The sequence below is a fragment of the Melozone crissalis genome, unplaced genomic scaffold (genome assembly GCF_028551555.1).
Source record: "Melozone crissalis strain CALT ecotype California unplaced genomic scaffold, PUWL_Pcris_2 ptg000088l_1, whole genome shotgun sequence".
Taxonomy (NCBI): Eukaryota; Metazoa; Chordata; class Aves; order Passeriformes; family Passerellidae; genus Melozone; species Melozone crissalis.
In genome coordinates, this window is record NW_026535865.1 from 3,729,132 (window position 1) to 3,750,141 (window position 21,010).

Here is a 21,010-nt window from a genome sequence, read left to right on the forward strand (position 1 = left end):
CGGCCAGGACCCTGTCCCGGTGGTCTTTAGAGCCCCGGAGATCCGGTCCTGCTGCTCTCACCGCCTCGGGTCACACAGGGCTGGAACCAGCGTTCGGGGCCGAAGGATGCCACGGAGGGACCGCGGTCCCAGCCAAACTCCAACCCGCGGTTCCCGCTGCTCATTGGGGCCTTAAAGAAGGGAGGAGCCCGCTCCTGTCCCTCCTGCCCTGGGCTGTGCCCATCTCGTACCCACCTCGTACCTGGGCAGAGCTGGAGCCCTCAGGACAGGCACAAGCAAGAGAAGAGAATTTAAGGAGTCTGTGATGGAACAGAGGGACTGTGGTGGGAAAACACAACGCAGTTGCAGCAGGAACACTCCACTTGCCTCCAGGAGCTTGTTCTGGTTGAAGTTTGGAGGCACCCCTGCATTTCAACACCCCAGACCTGCCACCGGCATTTGGGGGACCTGTGAGAGGAACAAACAGCTCCCTCCAGCTCCAGCACAGGGAGGGAAAACTTTGGGCCTCCTCCCAGGCTGGGATGGCATCCCTGGCACAGGGAATCCTGTCCTGCCTGGAGGAGAGCACTTGTGGAGGGCAGGAGAGGATCAGACAGCAGAGGCAGGGACATCTATTCTTGTTTTGCCATCATTATACACTGGACTGTTGCATCTTGGCCTCTAAAAAGAAGACAGACTTCTGGCTCACTTTCAAATTAGGCTTTTAATTAAATAAATAACGGCGAGGGGTCTTCAAGGCAGTGTCACTTCACAGTGTAGGGCTGGGGGGCAAGGGAGAAAAGAGTCCAGCATTGGGAGCGGCTCAAAGTGAATGTGCTTTGTAAGAAGGAGAAAAGAAAACCCCAACCCAAAAAAAAAAAAAAACAAACCAACCAGAACCAAACCCCCTCCCTGTCCCAGCCTTTCTCACCCCTCTCCCTCAAAGTTACGTGGAAAAAGCGCTGCACCCATGTTGAAAGACCCCATGCAAATCTGTAAACAACACTGAAGGACATCGAGAGATTTCTGCCTCAGCCAGCTCCCCTCTCCTTTCACTAGGGCTTGAAATAAACCAAAAGAAAAAATGGTTTCCGGAAAAGTAAGAATGTTCTCAGCCTGTGGAGGAGATGCCAAGGCCTGGCCCTCCCTGGGAGGGCTGCCTGAGCTCTCACCCTGCCTCCTCTTCTCCCTCCAGCCAAGGAGCCTCCTGTCACCCCCAGGGAAGGGGAATCACAGCCTGGGCAGTTCCTGTGGAGCAGGCACTCGTGTTTGCTCTCTGTTCCCAGCAGAGGAGAGGGAGAGGCCCCTGCTCAGCACCACTGGCTGCCAAAGCCATGCCATGCCTGGGGCTCAGCACAGAGCTGGGCACCAAAGAAAACCCCTGCCAAAGCACACAAACCACATCTGGGCCTTAGGAGGTGAGACAAGCTCCAATCCTGACATCCCATTGATGCTGTCTCCCTGCTCCTGCTGCAGGGCTGGGCACAACTTCCCAGAGTCAGGTAAAGGAGGATGCAGCCTCCTGGGTTTAGGTACCTCCCAAATGCACTGCAGCAGAGCCAAGTGCACAATCACAGCCCCAAATCCACCAAAACACTCAACCCAAGCCCCTTCCCAGCTGCAGAGCACACCTGGAGGAAACACAGCTCTTGTGAGAGCTTCATCCAGCAGGTGAGTGCAGAGAATTCCCTGCATGGGAAAAGGGGAATGGGAACAACTGAGCCACGGCCAACCCCACCCCTGCAACACACCTGGGAACTGAAGCAGCTTTGGACTCCAGCACAGCCAAGGACAGGCTCCTGGGGCTCTGCACAGCACCTGGCACCTTCCATGGCAGAGAATACACACTTTCCTCTCAGCACAGCCTGTTTTGTGGCACAGGGATGCTGTGGGACTGTGCTGGCACCCACATCCCAGACACCCTGGGAGCTGAGCAAACCTCATCCCTCTGCTGACTAACTGCTGGAACAAACTGGGAAGTTACAGATGTTTTCACCTGCATTCTACCCTCTGGCTGATCAGCCCAGACAAGATCAGGTCACCCCCTGCCAGCAGCAGCAGCAGCTCTTGGCCAGCATCACTCTGAGTCCACAACCTCCTGTTCCTCCCCACAGAAATTCTCCCTGGCCCAGCACTGCACAGGGAGGTGAGAAGGACTTGAGTGCACACGATGCTGCTGCACACACAGCATCCCCTTTCCAAAACCTGACATTTCTGCCCAAGGGCTGGGCCAGGCCATGTCCCACCTGCATTTGGTGGAGAGTCAGAACATGTGGCTGCTGCCAAAGCTCCTGGCATGAGAGCCCAGCTGCTGTCATGGTCCTTAAAGCCCAGCTTGTCCCATTCCTCTCTCTAAAGCCTGGGATAGTGTCCCAGGCAGGACTCAAGGTGACACTGCCAGCCAGGCCACCCCTTCCCTGAGCCTGCTGTGGTCCCAGGGGCTGTGCACAGGTGATAGGAGATGTCCTAGATTATTTTCCCCCCTCCAGCATATCCAAAGCACTTGTCAGCAGCATGACCCCCACACTCACTGCTCACAGCAGTGTTTCCATCCATCAGCAGCTGTGTGTCTGTCCTGTCCATGGCTGCTGGGAGGAGGACAGGGTGAGTGGCTCCTTCTGCAGCACGCTGCCCATGGAGGAAGGATCAGCCTCCCTTGGCATCACCGTGCCCATCTCTGCAGGAAACTGCCCTGCAGCCCTCCCAGGCTCTCAGACCCCCAGCCTGCACCCTCACCATGATGGTGACACATCTCTCTTCTCAAAGCACCTCAGACTGTCCCTCTGGGGCCAAGGGACACGTCCCCATCCCGAGGCAGGGACTGTCTGAGCAGACTGGCATCACCCAGGGTGACACATGGCCAGCACAGGAGGGGGGTGAGGGACCTCCCCACTCAGGAAAGCCAGCCACCACTTTGCACAACTGCGTCAGGATACACTGGAGCAGAAAGGTGTTTGGTTTCACTGTAGCCTTGGATCGAGGAGGATGGAAAGACGGATTCCGACCGACAGCTCCAAACTGTCCCTACAGGACAGTGGAAGTTCCAGAATTTCACTCAGTCAGGTCAAAGTCCTTGCTGGGTCTGTGACAAATTTGTGACTGGAGACTTTCACTGTGACAGAGGCTCTGAGTGAGCCACAGGTGCTGGGCAAGCCTGGTGAGCAGTCAGGAAAGTATTTACATCTCCGATGCCGATGAGACCGAAATCTGTGACCGATAAGGACACTTGAGCAGGGGCCACCACTGCCTCGGGGTCTCTGTCCAAATCCACAGCTCCAGCAATTAAAGGCAACCCCTCATTAATGTCTGCAGGGAGAGTGAAGTCCATGGTTATTGTCTCACCAGAGTTCTGCAACGTTTCCTGCTTCTCTGCCAGTCCTGGTGCCGCAGGTGGCAAAGCGAAGAGCTCGGGCTCGGAGGGGGTGACAGAGTGACGTGGGCAGGGCACAGGGACAGCCCCTGAGGGTGTCTCCTCTGAGGGGTCAAAGGAGCAGTTTGTCTCCGAGGGGGTGCTGCATTCATAGCCCTGCCCTGACTCACTGATGCTGCCCAGGCTGCAGGCTGTGCTCTCCACGCTCAGGGGCTCTGCTCAGGTGGGGACAGAGAGAAGAACAAGAAACTCAAATTCAAAGTGAGTCCACAATGCCCAAGATGGTATTTGTTAGGTGGCACAAGTGTTTCTTTGTTACAGCAACCAAGATTCCCCCACCAGCCCCCACCGAGGGAAGGCAAGATGCCCACAGCAGATGGGAGGCCATCAGTGTTTCTATGGAAATTAAAGGAAACCTCACAGACACACTGCAAGATAAGCCAAACCCTAAATCCCATCCCCTCGTGCCAACCACCCCTGGGAGCTGCCCACACAAAGCTTTCATCTGCAGGAGGACAGTGAGGGAATGAACCCATGTGGGGCTCCCTGGAGATCTTCTCACAGCCAGCTCTGTGTGAAAGCAGCTTGCACCTCACTTCTGGGGCCTTAACCCAGCTTCTGGAGGAGCTGCTTGTGTCAGAGCTTTGCAAGCAGCTCATTCAGGTGATCCTTTTGTTTTGGGAATGATCTAGGCCACCTCTCCAAGCCCGCAACTGTTTTACAGTCATCCCTGGTCAATGCAGAGACAAACAAGACTCCTGCTGACAACAAAACCCCATGGCAGAGAGACAGAAAGGAATTACCTGTGCTCTCAATTGCCATCTGATCCTGCCCAAAGTGAGCATCCAGGCAGCCAGCTGCAGAGGGAATTGGTGGGGAGCTCCGAGAACGATTTGTGTTTTCCACTTCAACCCCATCCAGGTCATTGTCAGTGAAATCCCTGTGGGGAAACAGAGAGAGCCTTGCCACCAGGTGCTGAGCAGGCAGGAGAAAGGGTGAGTGGGATTAAAAGCCATCGACAAATAAAGCAGGATTGTGGAGACATCACTGGAATGAATGTCCATCCCTCCCTGCTCTCAGAGCCCTGAGGAGGTGATCTCAGGTAACAGCGTGGCCAAGACCAGCCCATGATAAACCAAAATGAACTCTCCAGCTTCCTAAAGAGCTCTGCCCCCAGTTCTGTGAGCTTCAGCCTGTTCCAAAGGGAAATAAATCCATGAACAAACACCCAGTTTGGGTGGGAACACCCAGTTTCATGCAATGACTGCGGTGGGTCCTCAGCGTGCCAGCAAAGAGCAAGTGATGAGAAATATATTTTCCCACCCTGGAAAGATTTAAGATTTCAGGTATTTCCCTGTGTTGAATCAGAATTAAAAAAAAAATTCTAAGCCTTCATCTGATATTTTTAATTGATTCAGCTTCAATATTTCATTTTGACCTATTAAGAGATTTCCGTTTCAACCTTTTTGAAAAGGTGTATTTTGAAAAGTACTTTCTGTAATTAGCATACATTTCAAAGGGAAGAATTTGCCTCAAAGGGAAATTAATTCAGGTTCCAAACCACCAGAAATAAATGCATTTTTGAATTTAAAAAGCTCCCTTCCCAAAACCTCATCAAGCAGAGTTCTTTCACCAAAGTCAGCTCTGAATCCCTGTCCCCAGCCTTTTGTGGATGTGCTTGGAACAAAACTACTTTTGACACACAGAAAAGGATGAGAAAGTCCAGAGCTCTTTTATCTTCCCTCCCCACACCAAGTGAGTGTTTGTGCTCTGAGAACACCCCGTGCATCCCTCCATCCTCCCACCCCAGAAACCTTCTGGAGAAGAAAGCGCAGTCTGTTAAGCGGAGGTGCTTTGCAGCAGGAATCTTCACGGGGAGGTTAACATTACTAATTTTAGTGTGAGAATATTCCACGCACGTGGCTCCAGGGTGGAGGACGTACTTCTTCCTTCCTAGACGAGTCTGCTGAGTGAAGTAGTCATAACGTTCTGATTTTTTCCACATGTAATAATACTCCACGCACTCGCCCACCGACCGCGTGCGGACCTGAGGAGAAACACCCCAGTCAGGACAGCTCACCCTCATCCCTTGCATCTCCTGGAGCAAGGAGCTAAATTCCCATTTAACCAGCACGGAAAGTTAGAAGTGCATTACAGTGATTTACATTGCTATGGACACATGGCTGCAGAACAGAAGCACGTACTGAGGTTTCCGAGGTGGCCAAGAGAAAGGAACTCCCCACAGCACACAGCTGCTGGCACAGACCCCTGTGGGCCACACACACTCGTGCAGGACTTTCCTGTGCTTCCAGCAGCAGCACACTTAGCAGAGAGAGCAAACCTGCATCCATTGGCACTGGCCAGCGTCAACATGCCTACAATTAACCAGTGGTAGAACTGGACTCTCTGGTTCTGCCAACTCCCAGCACAGCAGCATGTCCCGGGGCCCAGCTCTCCCTACAACAGCATCTGCCATTCTAGAGGACCCCAGGGGACTTTACGAAACATCCACATGCTCAACTCACTCATTCACAGAAGTACTGCAAGGGCTGAGAGTTTGGAAAGAACTTTTGAGACTCCAGAAAGGGCTAATCAGTAATTAACTGACATCACTCATGCAGGTCAGTGGTGTTTGTGACTTCTCCCACCTGGAAAATAAGGCAGAGCAGGGCAGTGAACAGCCCATCACCTGCTGGCATGAGTCAACACAAAGCCTGGGATTGGAACTCGGCCATCCTGAACTCCCTGTGTCAGCCCAGGCCCAAAACACACCTGTGGTGCCCAAGCACCTTCCTCCTTCCCCTGCTCCTCACCTGGGGGGAGCAGCCTTACCTTGTTGGCTTGGATAAGGTGAAAGTTTTTCCCATGGACCCTAAAGCCATGCTCAAAATTTCTACATTCTTCCTCGCTCCAGGCACAAAGCTCATCTGTAACAGAAAAGAAGAATTGGGGGAGATGGAAAGAAAGAGTTGGGGGAGATGGAAAGAAAGGAAGAGTTGGGGGAGATGGAAAGAAAGGAAGAGTTGGGGGAGATGGAAAGAAAGGAAGAGTTGGGGGAGATGGAAAGGAAGGAAGACTTGGGGGAGATGGAAAGGAAGGAAGACTTGGGGGAGATGGAAACAAAGAGTTGGGGGAGATGTGCAGAATCTAGAACGTGTTTTAGGTGCCATAATGAAGCCAAAAAAGGGGGGTCCTCACCTCTGATAACCTTCACGTTGAACCGTAACCTCCTCAGTGCCTCTTCTGCATTGAAGTTGCATTTCACCAGCTCATACAAAGCCTAGGGAACAGAAGGAAATCACTCCCAGCACCTACCTGAGCACCACACCACAAACCAGCCCGCTCATGACTCACATTTGTCTTGTAAAATTTCCATTTCCCAGGAGCCACCTTGCTGCTAACCCCACCTTGACCATCAGCAGAGATTACCCCACTTTTTAAGGCATTGGGTAACAAATCTGGGCACTCAAGAGATGCAATCCCACCAGAATCTAACCTGGCTACCTTGAAGCAAACACAGCTGCTCTGAAATGGTTGATCTGCTGACTTTGTCCCAGTCTTCCCAATGGGAGGGTAACCAATCTCCCCAGAGCACAGCTGGGCACACACCCTTACAGGAATGTGCCCCTTGTTGATGGAGTGACAAAACTATCCTTTGTCCTCTTAAAAAGGAAATAAGCTCAGAAGTTTCTCTCCTCAATTAGGTGGAAAGACATCTTATAGGACTTGGGGGACTTCACTTCAACTGGACAGAAGCCAAAACGTCCCACCTAACTAGAAAAAGAAGAGAACAAAGAAACTAATGGCTTTTGTGAGGAGTTTTACCAGGAGCAGGAATGTCTTGTCCTGGCTTGGTTTTTCTCTGTAAAGAGTTCTGTTAATTTGCCTTTTATTAAAGCCTTTTTGCTTCCAACACTACCACTGAAGCCATCCTGCTGATTTTATGCTTTCTAAAGTAGCTGAGCTATCTTGGGTGTGAAATAAATCTCAAAAAGGTTATGAGATCTGGCTCAAGGAGACCCATATTTCACTTATCCACCAGATCACTGGAGTTTGCCCTCATTCTGCCCTCTGTAGGGAATGTGGCACTGTTGGGCCAGCACCTGCTGGGTCTGTGTGGGCTGCAGGAAGCCCTGGGCTCACCTGCTCGTTGTCTTTGACCACCTCTCCCTCAGGCAGGCTGCTGCCAGCCAGCTCGTCCCACTGGCGCTTCACAGCTCGGTACAGGAACTCTTCCACCTCCCTCTCAGGGAGGATGTTTGGGTCCCAAAGCAGCTGATCTTCATTCTCATAGGCTAACAGAAAAAGCACTGAAATAAGATAATCAAACAGAGAATTCTGCTGCTTTTTGAGAAGTGGTCTGCACGGGCATGCATGGGGAAAACAGAGGAGGGAGGAAATCTTTGCTCCAATTTGGCACCAGAGATGACAAACATCTCTCAAGGCACTACCTGTTCCCTCCTGATTTTGGAGGCAGATAAGCTCTTTATATCTCTTTTAGAGCCTTTGGCACAGGCTCAGCCTGCTTCCATTGTTTCAGAAAGGTTGGCTGACAAAAGTTTTTGTTATCATATTCTCAAAGATTGCTGTTTTGATTAATTAGTCCTGGCAAATAAAAACTGTTTTAGCTTTCTTGTCCAGAAACTCAACAAGCTGGCACTCATACTGCACTCATTATTGGACACAATCTGCAAATCAAGGCACCTCTGTCGACTCTGCAGACATCCCAAAATCAGACACAGATCATCACTGGAGGTGCTCACTACTTAAGGAAGATGTCAGAATAAATCAGAGCATCCCCAGATGGGTGTTCCTTCTCTTTGGCAACAGCTGAGATCCCCTCCTGCAAACCTGTCACACCAACCCAGATCTCAGTGAGGTTCACCAATTCTGTCCCTCTGCTCCCATCCTTATTAGATCAGGCTTGTTTCAGCCAGTAAATCTCAATGTGAGCACTGAAAGCTGCCCAGCCTGGAGATCCAGAGCAAGGACTGGAGATCCAGAGCCCATCAGAACCCCCTGCCAGCAGCCCTACCCCAAGCCAGGCACAAAGGAGAGGCTGCCTTACCTTTCTGCCTGTGCCTGTTCAAACGGAGGATGGGAACAGTGGCCTGGTACTGAGGTCCAACCATGATCTCCTGAAATCCCACAACAGAGAGGTGAGAAAATTGAAATGGGAAATGCTCCACACAAAGCTGTACTTCATGATTTAGGGGCTACACGACCACAAGGCTGATTTATTTACTGATAGCCCCCTCTGTCACTGTTGTTTCTGGTGAACCCTGACTATTTTATAGGGTAACTAAGAAGATTTATTACCAAGCAGATGATACTGTGGGGACCTTCAGCATTTACATAGTTTTAATGGAAAGGATCTATGGCAAGCAGCTAAGGGTGGAAATAAAGCAATGCAGAGGTTCTCCTGCAACCTTCACAGCCAGGATGAATTTGGAAACCTGCTCCTCTCTTTAGAAAGGTGGTTCCCCCTCAGTAAATCCTGCTGGGAATACTGCACAGTATTTCACCTTTATAGGGCTGCAGATTTAATTTACCAAGGCACAACAGACTTCCCTTATCAGAAGATAATTTCAAGATTGTATTAAAAACCCCTCTTGTCACCCACATCTGCTACTGCCCCCCACAAAATGCAAGGCAATTGGGGAAATAACACAGTGCTTTCGTGTCATGCATTTTTCCAATTCAGGAGTCCCCCTTCCCAATGCACTCAGGTCATTTACCTTCTTACACTCATTGGATGGGATGGAATCCACCTCTGAGTCCTCAGCCATGGAGGAAGCACATGGTGATGAACATGGCTCTTTGTCTTCATCAGCAAGGAAGTTGTTTGCTTTGTGGGAAAGGAAAAGATCTGTAGTTAGGATTTTTTTATTCTATTCCTTTACATTCCCTCTCCTTCCCTTAATTTTCTGTCCTAAAGTCCCTTTCAGCATGGTCTACCATGACAACTTACCTGTATTTTAATTTTCTCACTTTAAGTAAAAGAATTTGGACACTTGCCACATGGATGGCCAACTTGGGGAAGCTCAGACTCCTCATTATTGCAAGACAGCAGAAGAAATAACATCACTTCATGCAGAGCCCCTGCCACGTGCTTTGGCTTCCCACATATTCCAACATTTAGGGACTGCCACAACACATCACTCCATTACTACTACTGAATTTATTCACTTGTAGAGGTGTCAGATGAGGTACTGATCTTTCAGACTGCAATTACAGCAGGCAGCAAAACAATTCCCACTCTCTCTCTCTGGGTATTCTGAGCAAATTCTCCCCTCATCCCACTGCTCATCAACGCTCTGTCCTGTCCTACCCAAAGCCCGGTAACGCCTCTGCCATGCAGACAGTCCCTAGGAGGAAAAGTGGAAAATCTGATGTCAGGAGACTGACAAAATTAAGAGGAGCATTCTCACCCTCCCCTGCACATCATATGTAAAAGTGAACAGCAGCTACTTAGGAACTAGTGACACATACAGCCAGGCTGGTTTGGGAATAAGTCCGAAGCATCGTGGGACGTGACGGATGGAGTCAGATCGTCAGCTGAGGATTGTGTCTCCTCCTCTTCTTCCCCTGAAAGCAAATCCTTCGCTATTTGTTCCTTTTAACAACAACAAGAAAGTGAAAAATATTTTTAAATTAAAAAAAAAATATAAGAGAGGGAGTGAGGACTAGAGTAAAAGCATTTTTTGGCCAGCATTGGTCACATCCACAGAGCTCTTCACCCTCCCACAGCTTGTCCAAAGACAGATTCTCTCTCACACTCCCACCACACCCAGATTATTTTCCCTAGAAGCACTTTAACAAGTGTCATCAGTGGCTTCCAGGAAGGCAGACAGTATGAGCAAGCATCCCCTTCTGTAGAGCTGCACTCACAGCAAACAACTCAAAAATCCTGAAGGAGGAAGAAAGAAAAAAAAACCCCAACCCTCTCCAAAAAACCCCACTTTCTACAGACTCCAGCTAGAACAAGGGGAAGATACAAATTTTCCCTGGCTCTTGACACACCCCCATCAATGTACAAATACTTGTAACCAATGCTCCATACAGAGTTTCTACATTTTGTAACAGATATCCTTTGTCCCTTCTTCTCTAAACACTTCACACTCCTGTTTCTGCACCTGGTGCTCCCCAGAACACGGCAGGCCCCTTCAAACCCCTCTGAAATGGGAGGAATCTTAACCCCATGTGCAGGCACCAGGCAGAGAGCTGCTCTCACCTTATCCAGAGTCATGTCAGGGAGGTTGGGAGTGATGTCATTGCTCTCACTGTCCTGCTCCGAGATGGGATCTGATGCCTCATAGCCATACAGTGCAAGCAGCTCCTCAAATGGCATTTCACTGCTCTGAGCAAGAGGAGGACAAAGCTGCATCAGGAAGAGAACAACCACAAGAGCAGCACAGCAGCTGGGACACAGACAGGGCAGCTCAGCTCCTCTGGGGGCTCTGAGCAGCTTCAGGTGGCACTGCTGGGACCCAGTGTAACCTGTGCCTCTCAAAGGCATGGAAAAGCCAGGAACTTTCACTGTCGCAGACATCTTTTTATGAAAAATCCTTTCCTTAGGATTTTTTCCTCCTGAGAAGCTGAGAAGCCTCAGGAACAAAATGTAAACAATGATTATCTGCTGCTGTGGAATGCAACAGGTGGGTCTGTAATTGGCCTCATGTGGTTGTTTGTAATTAATGCCCATTCACAGTCAGCTGGTTCAGACTCTCTGTCCAAGCCACAAACCTTTGTTATCATTCCCTTCTATTCTTAGTTTAGCCAGCCTTCTGATGAAAATCTTTTCTTCTATTCTTTTAGTACAGTTTTAATGTAATACATATCATAAAATAATAAATCAAGCCTTCTGAAACCCGGAGTCAGAGCCTCATCTCTTCCTTCAACATAAGACCCCTGTGAACACCGTCCCATTTCACCCCAAAGCATTTTTAAAATATCTTTATCTTTTATTCTAGATTTCAAACAAGTGCCAGACAGCACAAGTGTATTCAAGCAGAGGAAGGGGAGCAGCAAATCCCTGTACCTGGCCTGAAGAGACACTCCCTGTCATCAAGAACAGTTTGTGTTCCACTCAGGTCTCCCTGGGACCACCCCCAGCTTCACACAGCAAACAACCAAATCCTCCAGGTAATTTCCCTTCCCCTCCCCTGCTGCCTTTACCTGAGAGGCACTGAAACTCTTCTCCAGCTCTTCTAAAGATTTCTGCTTCTCCTGAGCATCATCTTCCTCCCTTTCTTCCCTCACACCATAGTTCTGGGAAAGGATCTCTGCCAGGTTCAGTCGATGATCAGCTGAGCCCATTGACACAACTGCAGGGATCAGAAGGAGTTGGACACTTGGAACACATCTTGAGATGCAACAACAAAGCCAGGGATGATCCCTTCTTGTGTGTGTGCAGGCATGATAAGGCAGAGGAAGAGATTAGGCAGAACAGAGATCACAACTGGCAGCACTCACTTCATCAGCACAAAGGTTCTGTGCACATTTGAGTCCCACAGCTGACTGGAAGCTGAATTTGAAGCTTTTCTGAGTATTTGTGTGTCAGTCCTCACTGGATTCTCACAATATGTGTGCACACACTGCAGCCTTTCCTTCACCTGGGGGCATTTTTAGGGTAATCACCCCTTACTCAAAGTAATCACCCCTTACTTAAGAATGGCCAAATGGAGACTTGTAGGAGCTTTGGCATCATTTCTTACTCAAGAATGGCCAAATTTTCCTTTTTATCTCCTACTTTCATGGATTTCCCTTTCTCCTTTCTCTCTCCCCACAGCACCATGAGATGCTTTTCTGGGATTGCTGCCAGTGCCATTGCACCTTGGTCAGGGCCTTACCTGCCATGACCACACTTGAGGATAAATCCTGTGAAATCTGGGAAGGGGTCTTGGGATACATCAATAAAAGGGAGGAAAAATGGGGGGAAAAGGTAATCATCCCTTTCTCAAAGTAATCTCCCCTTAGTTAAGAAGAAGAGTGGCCAAATGGACACCTGTAGGTGCTTTGGCATCACTCCTTACTCAAGAATGGCCAAATATTCCTTTCTATCTCCTACTTTCATGGATTTCCCTCTCTCCCTTCTCCCTCCTTGCAGCCCCATGAGATGCTTTCTGCCATACCTGCCATGACCACACTTGAGGATAAATCCTGTGAAATCTGGGAAGGGGTCTTGGGATACATCAATAAAAGGGAGGAAAAATGGGCGGAAAAGGGTAATCACCCCTTACTCAAGGTAATCTCCCCTTACTTAAGAATGGCCAAATATTCCTTTTTATCTCCCACTTTTATGGATTTCCCTCTCTCCCTTCTCCCTCCTTGCAGCCCCATGAGATGCTTTTCTGGGATTGCTGCCAGTGCCATTGCACCTTGGCCAGGGCTTTACCTGCCATGCTTGCAATGAGGATAAATCCTGTGAAATCTGGGAAGGGGTCTTGGGATACATCAATAAAAGGGAGGAAAAAATGGGGAGGTGAAAAGGGTAATCACCCCTTACTCAAGAAGAAGAATGGCCAAATGGACACCTGTAGGATCTTTGGCATCTTTAACACTTTCCTCCTCTGTCAAACAGCATGGGAATCAACCAACAGGCTGGGGAGATGTTGCAAGGAGAAGGGAAATTATCACAGAAACTTTGTTTCCTCTGGAAAGCAGAGCAGGAGGCAGAGGGAGGAGGGGCTGGAGGTACCTGCAGCGCTCTGAAGGGAGGGCTCTCCAGGACATAGACCACGGGCTGGGTATGGAACCACCCTGGGGCTCTGCCGGCCAACAGAGGCCTTCAGGAAAAGAGAAAAACATGGTTGAGACAGCTCTCCTTAAAACACACCACCTTTCCACCCACTTCACCCCACCAGCAAGTTCAATTTAAGTCTAAAACAAAAGTCACCCAAAGCCCCAGAGGGCAGTGTTAGAAACTGCTGTTCAAAAGAGCTCAGCAGGCACTGAACAGTTTTTTGTGGCCTCCTCTCTCCACCTTCTCTCAATCCATGTGTTTCCATTCCATCTATTTTACCTCCAGCACTCTGCTCACTACTTATCCCCCCACCAGTTTGAGATCTCAGACCTTTGTGGTTTACATCTTAAATAAAACTCTCAGCTGTTATCCTGAACACACACATTGTGTCTGAGCACAGCATTTTTAGGGATTGATCCTTCAGGGAGCAGCCAGCCACAACACCCTGGCTTCTCCCTGATGCTTCACTGCACCCAGGAGCAAAGAAACAGCAGAGAAGGAGCTTGGAAGGACCAGGAGCACTCTGCTCACTTCTTACCCCCACACCAGTTTGAGATCTCAGACCTTTGTGGTTTACATCTTCACTTAAATGAAGGATCTAGACCCTCAGCTGTCATTTTAAACACACACACTGTGTCTGAGCATTTTTAGGGACTGATCCTTCAGGGAGCCACAACATCCTGATTTCTCCCTGATGTTTCGCTGCAGCCAGGAGCAAAGAGACAGCAGAGCAGGCAGAGAAGTCTGGAAGGATCAGGAATACTCTGTTCACTTCTTATCCCCCCACCAGTTTGAGATCTCAGACCTTTGTAGTTTACAACTTCACTTAAAAGGAGGATCTAGACCCTCAGCTGTCATTTTAAACACACACACTGTGTCTGAGCACAGCATTTAGGGACTGATCCTTCAGGGAGCCACAACATCCTGATTTCTCCCTGATGCTTCACTGCACCCAGGAGCAAAGAGAAAGCAGAGGAGCCTGGAAGGACCAGAAATACTCTGCTCACTTCTTATCCCCCCACCAGTTTGAGATCTCAGACCTTTGTGGTTTATATCTTCACTTAAATAAAGGACCTGGACCCTCAGCTGCTATTCTAAACACAAATGCTGTCTGAGCACAGCATTTTTAGGGACTGATCCTTCAGAGAGCAGCCAGCACAACACCCTGGCTTCTCCCTGATGCTTCACTGCACCCAGGAGCAAAGAGCAGGCAGAGAAGGAGCTTGGAAGGACCAGGAGCACTCTGCTCACTTCTTATCCCCACACCAGTTTGAGATCTCAGACCTTTGTGGTTTACATCTTCACTTAAATGAAGGATCTAGACCCTCAGCTGTCATTTTAAACACACACACTGTGTCTGAGCATTTTTAGGGACTGATCCTTCAGGGAGCCACAACATCCTGATTTCTCCCTGATGTTTCGCTGCAGCCAGGAGCAAAGAGACAGCAGAGCAGGCAGAGAAGTCTGGAAGGATCAGGAATACTCTGTTCACTTCTTATCCCCCCACCAGTTTGAGATCTCAGACCTTTGTAGTTTACAACTTCACTTAAAAGGAGGATCTAGACCCTCAGCTGTTATTTTAAACACACACATTGTGTCTGACAGCATTTTTAGGGATTGACCCTTCAGGGAGCAGCCAGCCACATCTCCCTGATGCTTCACTGCACCCAGGAGCAAAGAGAAAGCAGAGGAGCCTGGAAGGACCAGAAATACTCTGCTCACTTCTTATCCCCCCACCAGTTTGAGATCTCAGACCTTTGTGGTTTATATCTTCACTTAAATAAAGGACCTGGACCCTCAGCTGCTATTCTAAACACAAATGCTGTCTGAGCACAGCATTTTTAGGGACTGATCCTTCAGAGAGCAGCCAGCACAACACCCTGGCTTCTCCCTGATGCTTCACAGCACCCAGGAGCAAAGAGCAGGCAGAGAAGGAGCTTGGAAGGACCAGGAGCACTCTGCTCACTTCTTATCCCCACACCAGTTTGAGATCTCAGACCTTTGTGGTTTACATCTTCACTTAAATGAAGGATCTAGACCCTCAGCTGTCATTTTAAACACACACACTGTGTCTGAGCATTTTTAGGGACTGATCCTTCAGGGAGCCACAACATCCTGATTTCTCCCTGATGTTTCACTGCAGCCAGGAGCAAAGAAACAGCAGAGAAGGAGCCTGGAAGGTCCAGAAATACTCTGATCACTTCTTACCCCCACACCAGTTTGAGATCTCAGACCTTTGTGGTTTACATCTTCACTTAAATGAAGGATCTAGACCCTCAGCTGTCATTTTAAAGACACACACTCTGTCTGAGAGCATTTTTAGGGATTGACCCTTCAGAGAGCAGCCAGCCACATCTCCCTGATGCTTCACTGCACCCAGGAGCAAACAAACAGCAGAGAAGGAGTCTGGAAGGACCAGGAGTGGCACAGGTGAGGTGGGAGAGGCACAACCCCAGAACAGGCACCTGCAGGTGGCATTTGGTGCCAGGTCACAAGTTCAGGCAGCAGCAGGGGCTGAGGAAAACAACCCAGACAGAACATCTGCTGTGCCTGGAAATGCTGCTCATCAAGTTCAGCCTAGCAGGGAGCAAACAGGTAAACAAGCAAAGCTTTGGGGGAACTGACAGCATCTGAGTGCAGAAGAAAATCCCAGAGTCAGTCTCCCAGTCCCCAGTGACATCTCTGTGGGATACTCCGCCATCAACAAGCTCAGCTGTGCACCACCACTCCTCACTTATTCAGCTGGAACCAGGGCATTCACAGCCTTCCACAGGAGCCTCTCACAATTTAAAATTAAACTTCACATTAAAATCTATCCTCTAACAACAAAGCAAAGTATTCACCACAAAAAGCCAGCACAGACTGCGAGTTCTGAGTGAGTTCCTTCAGACACCAACACACAGACTGGAAATTCCATAATAACCAAGAAGATGCCTCCGGTCCATCATCCCCCAAATTAATCCCCCCAGACAGAGCCCTGCAACCATGCCCACAAAAAGAGAGGGGAGAAGTTATGGGATGATGAAAGGAGAAGGGGACAGGCTCCATTTTGAGGATGGTCATACCAGGAAATGTCTCTGCAAGTAAGGAAAGTGTCAATGTGCCTTTGTTGGGCTTTGCTGGAATGTGACCAAGCACAAAACCCTCTTGGATAAATCCTTCCAAGCAAACAAACACAGTTTCTTGGAAGGGGTGTGGTGTGCCCTGACTCCCTCCAGCTCTTGGAGAACCTGCAGAACTCAGATTTGTTCAGGCAATGATCTGTGGATCAATGGCACCTCCTTGCCTGGGGTCAATAAAGATTCTGAAAACAAAGATTGAAGCTGTTGAAAAGGTCTCAAAAATACCTCAGGAACAATGAGATCTCCTGTTAATAACCAGGTGCTGAAAGGAGGAGGATTGGCCACTACAACAGTGTGACAATTCCATAAATAATCAAGAATTAATGCTCCAAAGCAGTAACAGAGCAGCAGAGCAATGGAATCACCATGGAATAACCAGCACTGCTCTGCTGGGGCTGAGGGAACAAGAAACAAGTGACAGACAAAACAAATGGCCCATTCCATGCCTAAATTTGAACACACATGGAACACAACAATCCCTCAGATTACTCACAAATCCATAAGATGACAGAAACAAGAGCCAAAGGAATAGAAGAGAAAGGCAGGCTTGGCTTAAAAATGCAGCTGATGACAGAATATTTCTGATTTCCCTGATTAGCAATGCCATGGGATGTGGAGTTACTTGGGCTGAAGATGAGGTAGGTGCAGCCTGACACTTGAAATCAAACATCCAGCCAAAGCAAAGGGCCCATTCCATGCCCAAATCTGAACACATGTGGAAGAGAACGATCCCTCAGATTACTCACAAATCCATAAAGATGACAGAAACAAGAGCCAAAGGAATAGAAGAGAAAGGAAGGCCTGGCTTAAAAATGCAACCGATGACAGAATATTCTGATTGCCCATTCCATGCCCAAACCTGAACACACATGGAACAGAAAAATCCCTCAGATTTTACTCACAAATCCAGAAGAAACAAGAACCAAAGGAATAGAAGAGAAAGGCAGGCTTGGCTTAAAAATGCAGCTGATATTTCTGATTGCCCTGATCACCAATGCCATGGGATGTGGAGTTACTCTTGGGCTGAAGGTGAGGTGGGTGCAGCCTGACACTTCAAATCAAACATCAGACAAAGCAAATACCCATTCCATGCCCAAATCTGAACACACATGGAACAGAACAATCCCTCAGACTACTCACAAATCCAGAAGAAACAAGAGTCAAAGGAATAGAAGAGAAAGGCTTAAAAATGCATTTGATAACAGAATATTTTGATTGCCCTGATTAGCAATGCCATGGGATGTGGAGTTACTCTTGGGCTGAAGGTGAGGTAGGTGCAGCCCAACACTTCTGCCTCCTGTGTGATGTTTGGGTTTGAAATGCAAGAGCCTGGCATTCACCAGAAACACAGAGAACAGTTCTGGCTCTGTTCTGTGTGTCACTGCTCTTTCTGCTGGTGAGGGATTCCATGGGTTATTCTCCAGTTATTCTCCCAGTGCACAATCCTGGAAATTGGCTCCTATCCTCATGAGGCATTTAATCTTGGGGGGCAAAAAAGGAGATTAAATTAATTTAATTTCACTTTCCCATCCCCAGCATTGCTTTCCTCCTGCCAGCTTCTGCTGCTCGGGCATAGGAGTATGTGTAACTTTCCTCTCAGAGGTTACACTGAGGTTGTAACTACTCACTCTCATGTTTGTATTTCTGGGTGACTCCTGCACTCCCTCCTGAGTGTGGACTCAAGGCTTTGAGCACATGGAATGGAGCTCAGCCATCATTTAGGACACACAGAGGCAGAGCCTGAGCTTCAGCCCTGACAAAGTTTTTTCCCAGGGTGAGGCAAATTGTGCCTACCCTGAGGAAAACTTCCAGACTGAAATCACTCTTGCAAAAAAGTGAGGAAAAACCAAAATTCCCCTTTCCATTGCCACCCTTCAATAACTAACATAGCTTCCTGAGCCAGTCTAAATCTGAATATTTCCGATTCAGTGAGAAAATTCCTGCTTGCTCTGCCTTGTGCACACTCCTTGGCCATGGGGCCACTTTCCACAAACCCCAGCTGTAGCCAGGGATGGAAATAGATTTGTCCTGCAGGTTCTGTCTCTGAAAAACCAAAGAATGAACAGTTCACAACACACAGCCCACCTCGTGCACTGCTCAGGAAGATCAGGGTCCCACCACACCTGTGCAGAGACTGAAACCACTCTTGCAAAAAAGTGAGGAAAAAACCAAAATTCCCCCTTCCAGTGCCACCCTTCAATAACTAACATAGTTTCTTGAGCCAGTCTAAATCTGAATATTTCAGATTCAGTGAGAAACCTTCCTGTTTGTGCACACTCCTTGGACATGGGGACATTTTCTACAAACCCCAGATGTAGCCAGGGATGGAAGCAGATTTGTCCTTCAAGTTCTGTCTCTGAAAAACCAAAGAATGAACAGATGACACCACACACAGCCCACCTTGTGCACTGCTCAGGAAGATCAGCGTCCCACCACACCTGTACCAAACCTCACCCAAGAGACAATGACAGCTCCTGGATGTCTGTAGAGCTCTGTAGGGTGCTGAGGCACCACTCTGACCCAAAAACGTGCCCAGACAACACTTTGGCACAAGCAGATGCAACAAGCTTGGTGCTCCACCAAAGGCCAAAGCATGGTGGGTGGGCAAACAGACCTTCCTCATGTAGAACACTGAAATATCCTGGAAGAGAAGCCCTCCTGCAGAATGCTGAAATATCCTGGAAGAAAAGCCCTGCCTTGGGACAAGATGTTGTCACAGAGTACCTCAAAGTCTTCCCCTTGGAAGTCTTGCTCCACGTTGTGGCCACCACGAGGGTCATGCCACAGAAATGAAGCGTGCATGTGTCACAACAACCATCACAACAGGTCAAGGATGTTTGAGGGACATGGCAAGGCTTGATGGGCATCACCAGCTCAAAGAGCAATGGCAGAAACATTTCAGCACAAGACACCAAGGCAAACACAACATGGCAATGGGAGAGGGCAGTGGGGAGTCCCCACCTGGTCCCCTTTGCCTTCTGGCCCCTGGGCAAGGTGGTGAGACCCATCCTGGGCACCCAAAGGTGGTGAGAACCATCCCGGGCACCCAAAGGTGGTGAGAACCATCCCGGCCACCCAAACCAACATTTCCCGGCACCTTCTCCACCCTCTGCCATTCCCAGCATCCCGACCTCGCTGCTCAGGCCGCCTCTCACCTCAGAGCCCCCTCCATCAGCTCCGCACCCCCGAGCCCGGCTCCAGCCACCCCAAACCGGGTCCTGCCGGGCCGCAGCCCCGGTGCTCCCGCTCCGCTCTGCCCCGGGGCCTTTCCCGCAGCCCCCGGCCCCTCACGCCGCTCTCCGCCGCCCTCAGGCCGCGGGGTCCCCGCGCCGGCGCCGCCCGCTCCCGCCCAGGAGCCTCTTCCCGTGCCCGGCCCCGCCGCCCCCGCCCCTCGGCCCGCTGCCGCCCAGGGCCTCGGCGTCCCCCCGGCCCGAGGGCCCCCGCCCCGGTAGCCCACACCGGCCCATCACCGCGCTGGCTGCCGCAGGACGGCGGCTCCGGGCGGGCGCGGCTCGGCGCTCCCGGTGTTCCCGCCCGCCCGGCCGGGAGCGGCCCCGGGCCCGGCGCGACCCCGGCGGCGGCTCCGCGCTCACCTCCGCCATGGCCGAGCGCGAGCGGCAGGGGGCGCGGGCCCCGGATGCGGCGGCGGCCGCTGATTGGCTGGGATCTCGGGGGCGGGGCCAGGGCAGGGGCGGTCTGAGGGGCTCCGGTTCGAGGCCCGCAGTCCGCGTCGGGCCGGGCTCGGTGCTGGTTTGGTTGGACTGTGGTTTTGTCTCTCCTTGTTTTTCCTTGTCTGTCCCTGCGGAGCAGCACGGAGGGAAGGGAGTGGAGGCTGCACGCTGCCGATACCCGCAGCAATGCTCCCTGAGTACCGGCCGGGCCGTGTGGTCGCTGCCGGGACCGCCGCTGTGAGGCCCCGTGGGGCCGGTACCGCTCCCCTGGGCCGGGTCCCACAGGCGGTTCAAGGGCCCAGGGACACAGCGGGGACCGCAAAGGTCAAAGGAAAACCGAGCTCACAACCCCCGGCCTTCCGGTATAACGAAGTTGGTATCTCTAGGAAACACTCTGAGGGATCCTCACCGATCACTCCTGTGAAAAACGCCAGTCACTTGTTTTAATATTTTAAAAGTTTAATAGTAATAAAATGGTTATAAATATAGTAATACAATTAGAGTAATAATAATTTGGACAGTTTGGATTAGGACAATATGAGACAATAAAAACAAAGAGTTATGGACTGTCCAGGTACCTTTTTCTGGGCAAAATAAGCCTGAAAAAGGACACAGTTAACAGAGGATTGACCCTTAAAAACAATGACCTGTTGCATATTCATACACCTCATGGATGATGCAGAAATTCCATTCAAATACAGGATTCTGTCTGGTCAGTGTCAACTTCTTCCTCTGAATCCTGAGGTGTCTTCAGAGCTGAGCAAGGTGGGAAGAAGTTAGTTTCTTTTGATAATAGAGCAATAAATTCTCTTTCTCTGAAAGATTCAGGTGTCCTTTGGCTGCTATCGCAGTGTGAGTCCTTTCTTTAAAAAAAGTATCCTACATAGCATCGTTTCTATTTTAACATTTTGTTATAACCTAAAACTATATTTACCACACTACTTAAGAGAATTAACACAGCATCACTTTCTAACACAACACATATAATATTCATTAGAATATTTGTGAAAAGCCAATAATAAAAATATTATTTTTTCACACAGCACAAGGAAGGAACCCATCTCCAGGAATTCCTGAAGTGAATGGAGCTCCTCTCCATCCCCACAGCCCCTCAGGGACCCCC

At 49.7% G+C, this 21,010-nt stretch overlaps 2 protein-coding genes across 7 annotated transcripts in view; both read right to left on the reverse strand.

Annotated features, from left to right (window-relative positions):
- Nucleotides 1–21,010, reverse strand: part of SHC2 (SHC adaptor protein 2) — a 75,400-nt gene that overhangs the window by 22,407 nt on the left and 31,983 nt on the right. The window lies entirely within an intron of this gene.
- On the reverse strand, nucleotides 1,555–19,847 carry MIER2 (MIER family member 2). Of its 6 annotated transcripts, none has more exons than XM_054291088.1 (13): nucleotides 19,810–19,847; nucleotides 13,050–13,137; nucleotides 11,528–11,676; nucleotides 10,584–10,709; nucleotides 9,842–9,965; nucleotides 9,088–9,197; nucleotides 8,418–8,487; nucleotides 7,493–7,644; nucleotides 6,548–6,629; nucleotides 6,182–6,276; nucleotides 5,269–5,396; nucleotides 4,153–4,289; nucleotides 1,555–3,564 (listed from the first exon to the last, which is right to left on the reverse strand). In XM_054291088.1, exons 1-13 carry the CDS (start codon nucleotides 19,816–19,818, stop codon nucleotides 3,089–3,091), a joined length of 1,746 nt encoding a protein of 581 aa, XP_054147063.1. In that variant the 5' UTR covers nucleotides 19,819–19,847; the 3' UTR covers nucleotides 1,555–3,088. The 6 variants fall into 6 exon arrangements, with proteins under 6 accessions (XP_054147063.1, XP_054147060.1, XP_054147064.1 ...); XM_054291085.1 differs by having other exon boundaries at nucleotides 5,164–5,396; XM_054291089.1 differs by having other exon boundaries at nucleotides 5,293–5,396; nucleotides 7,493–7,659.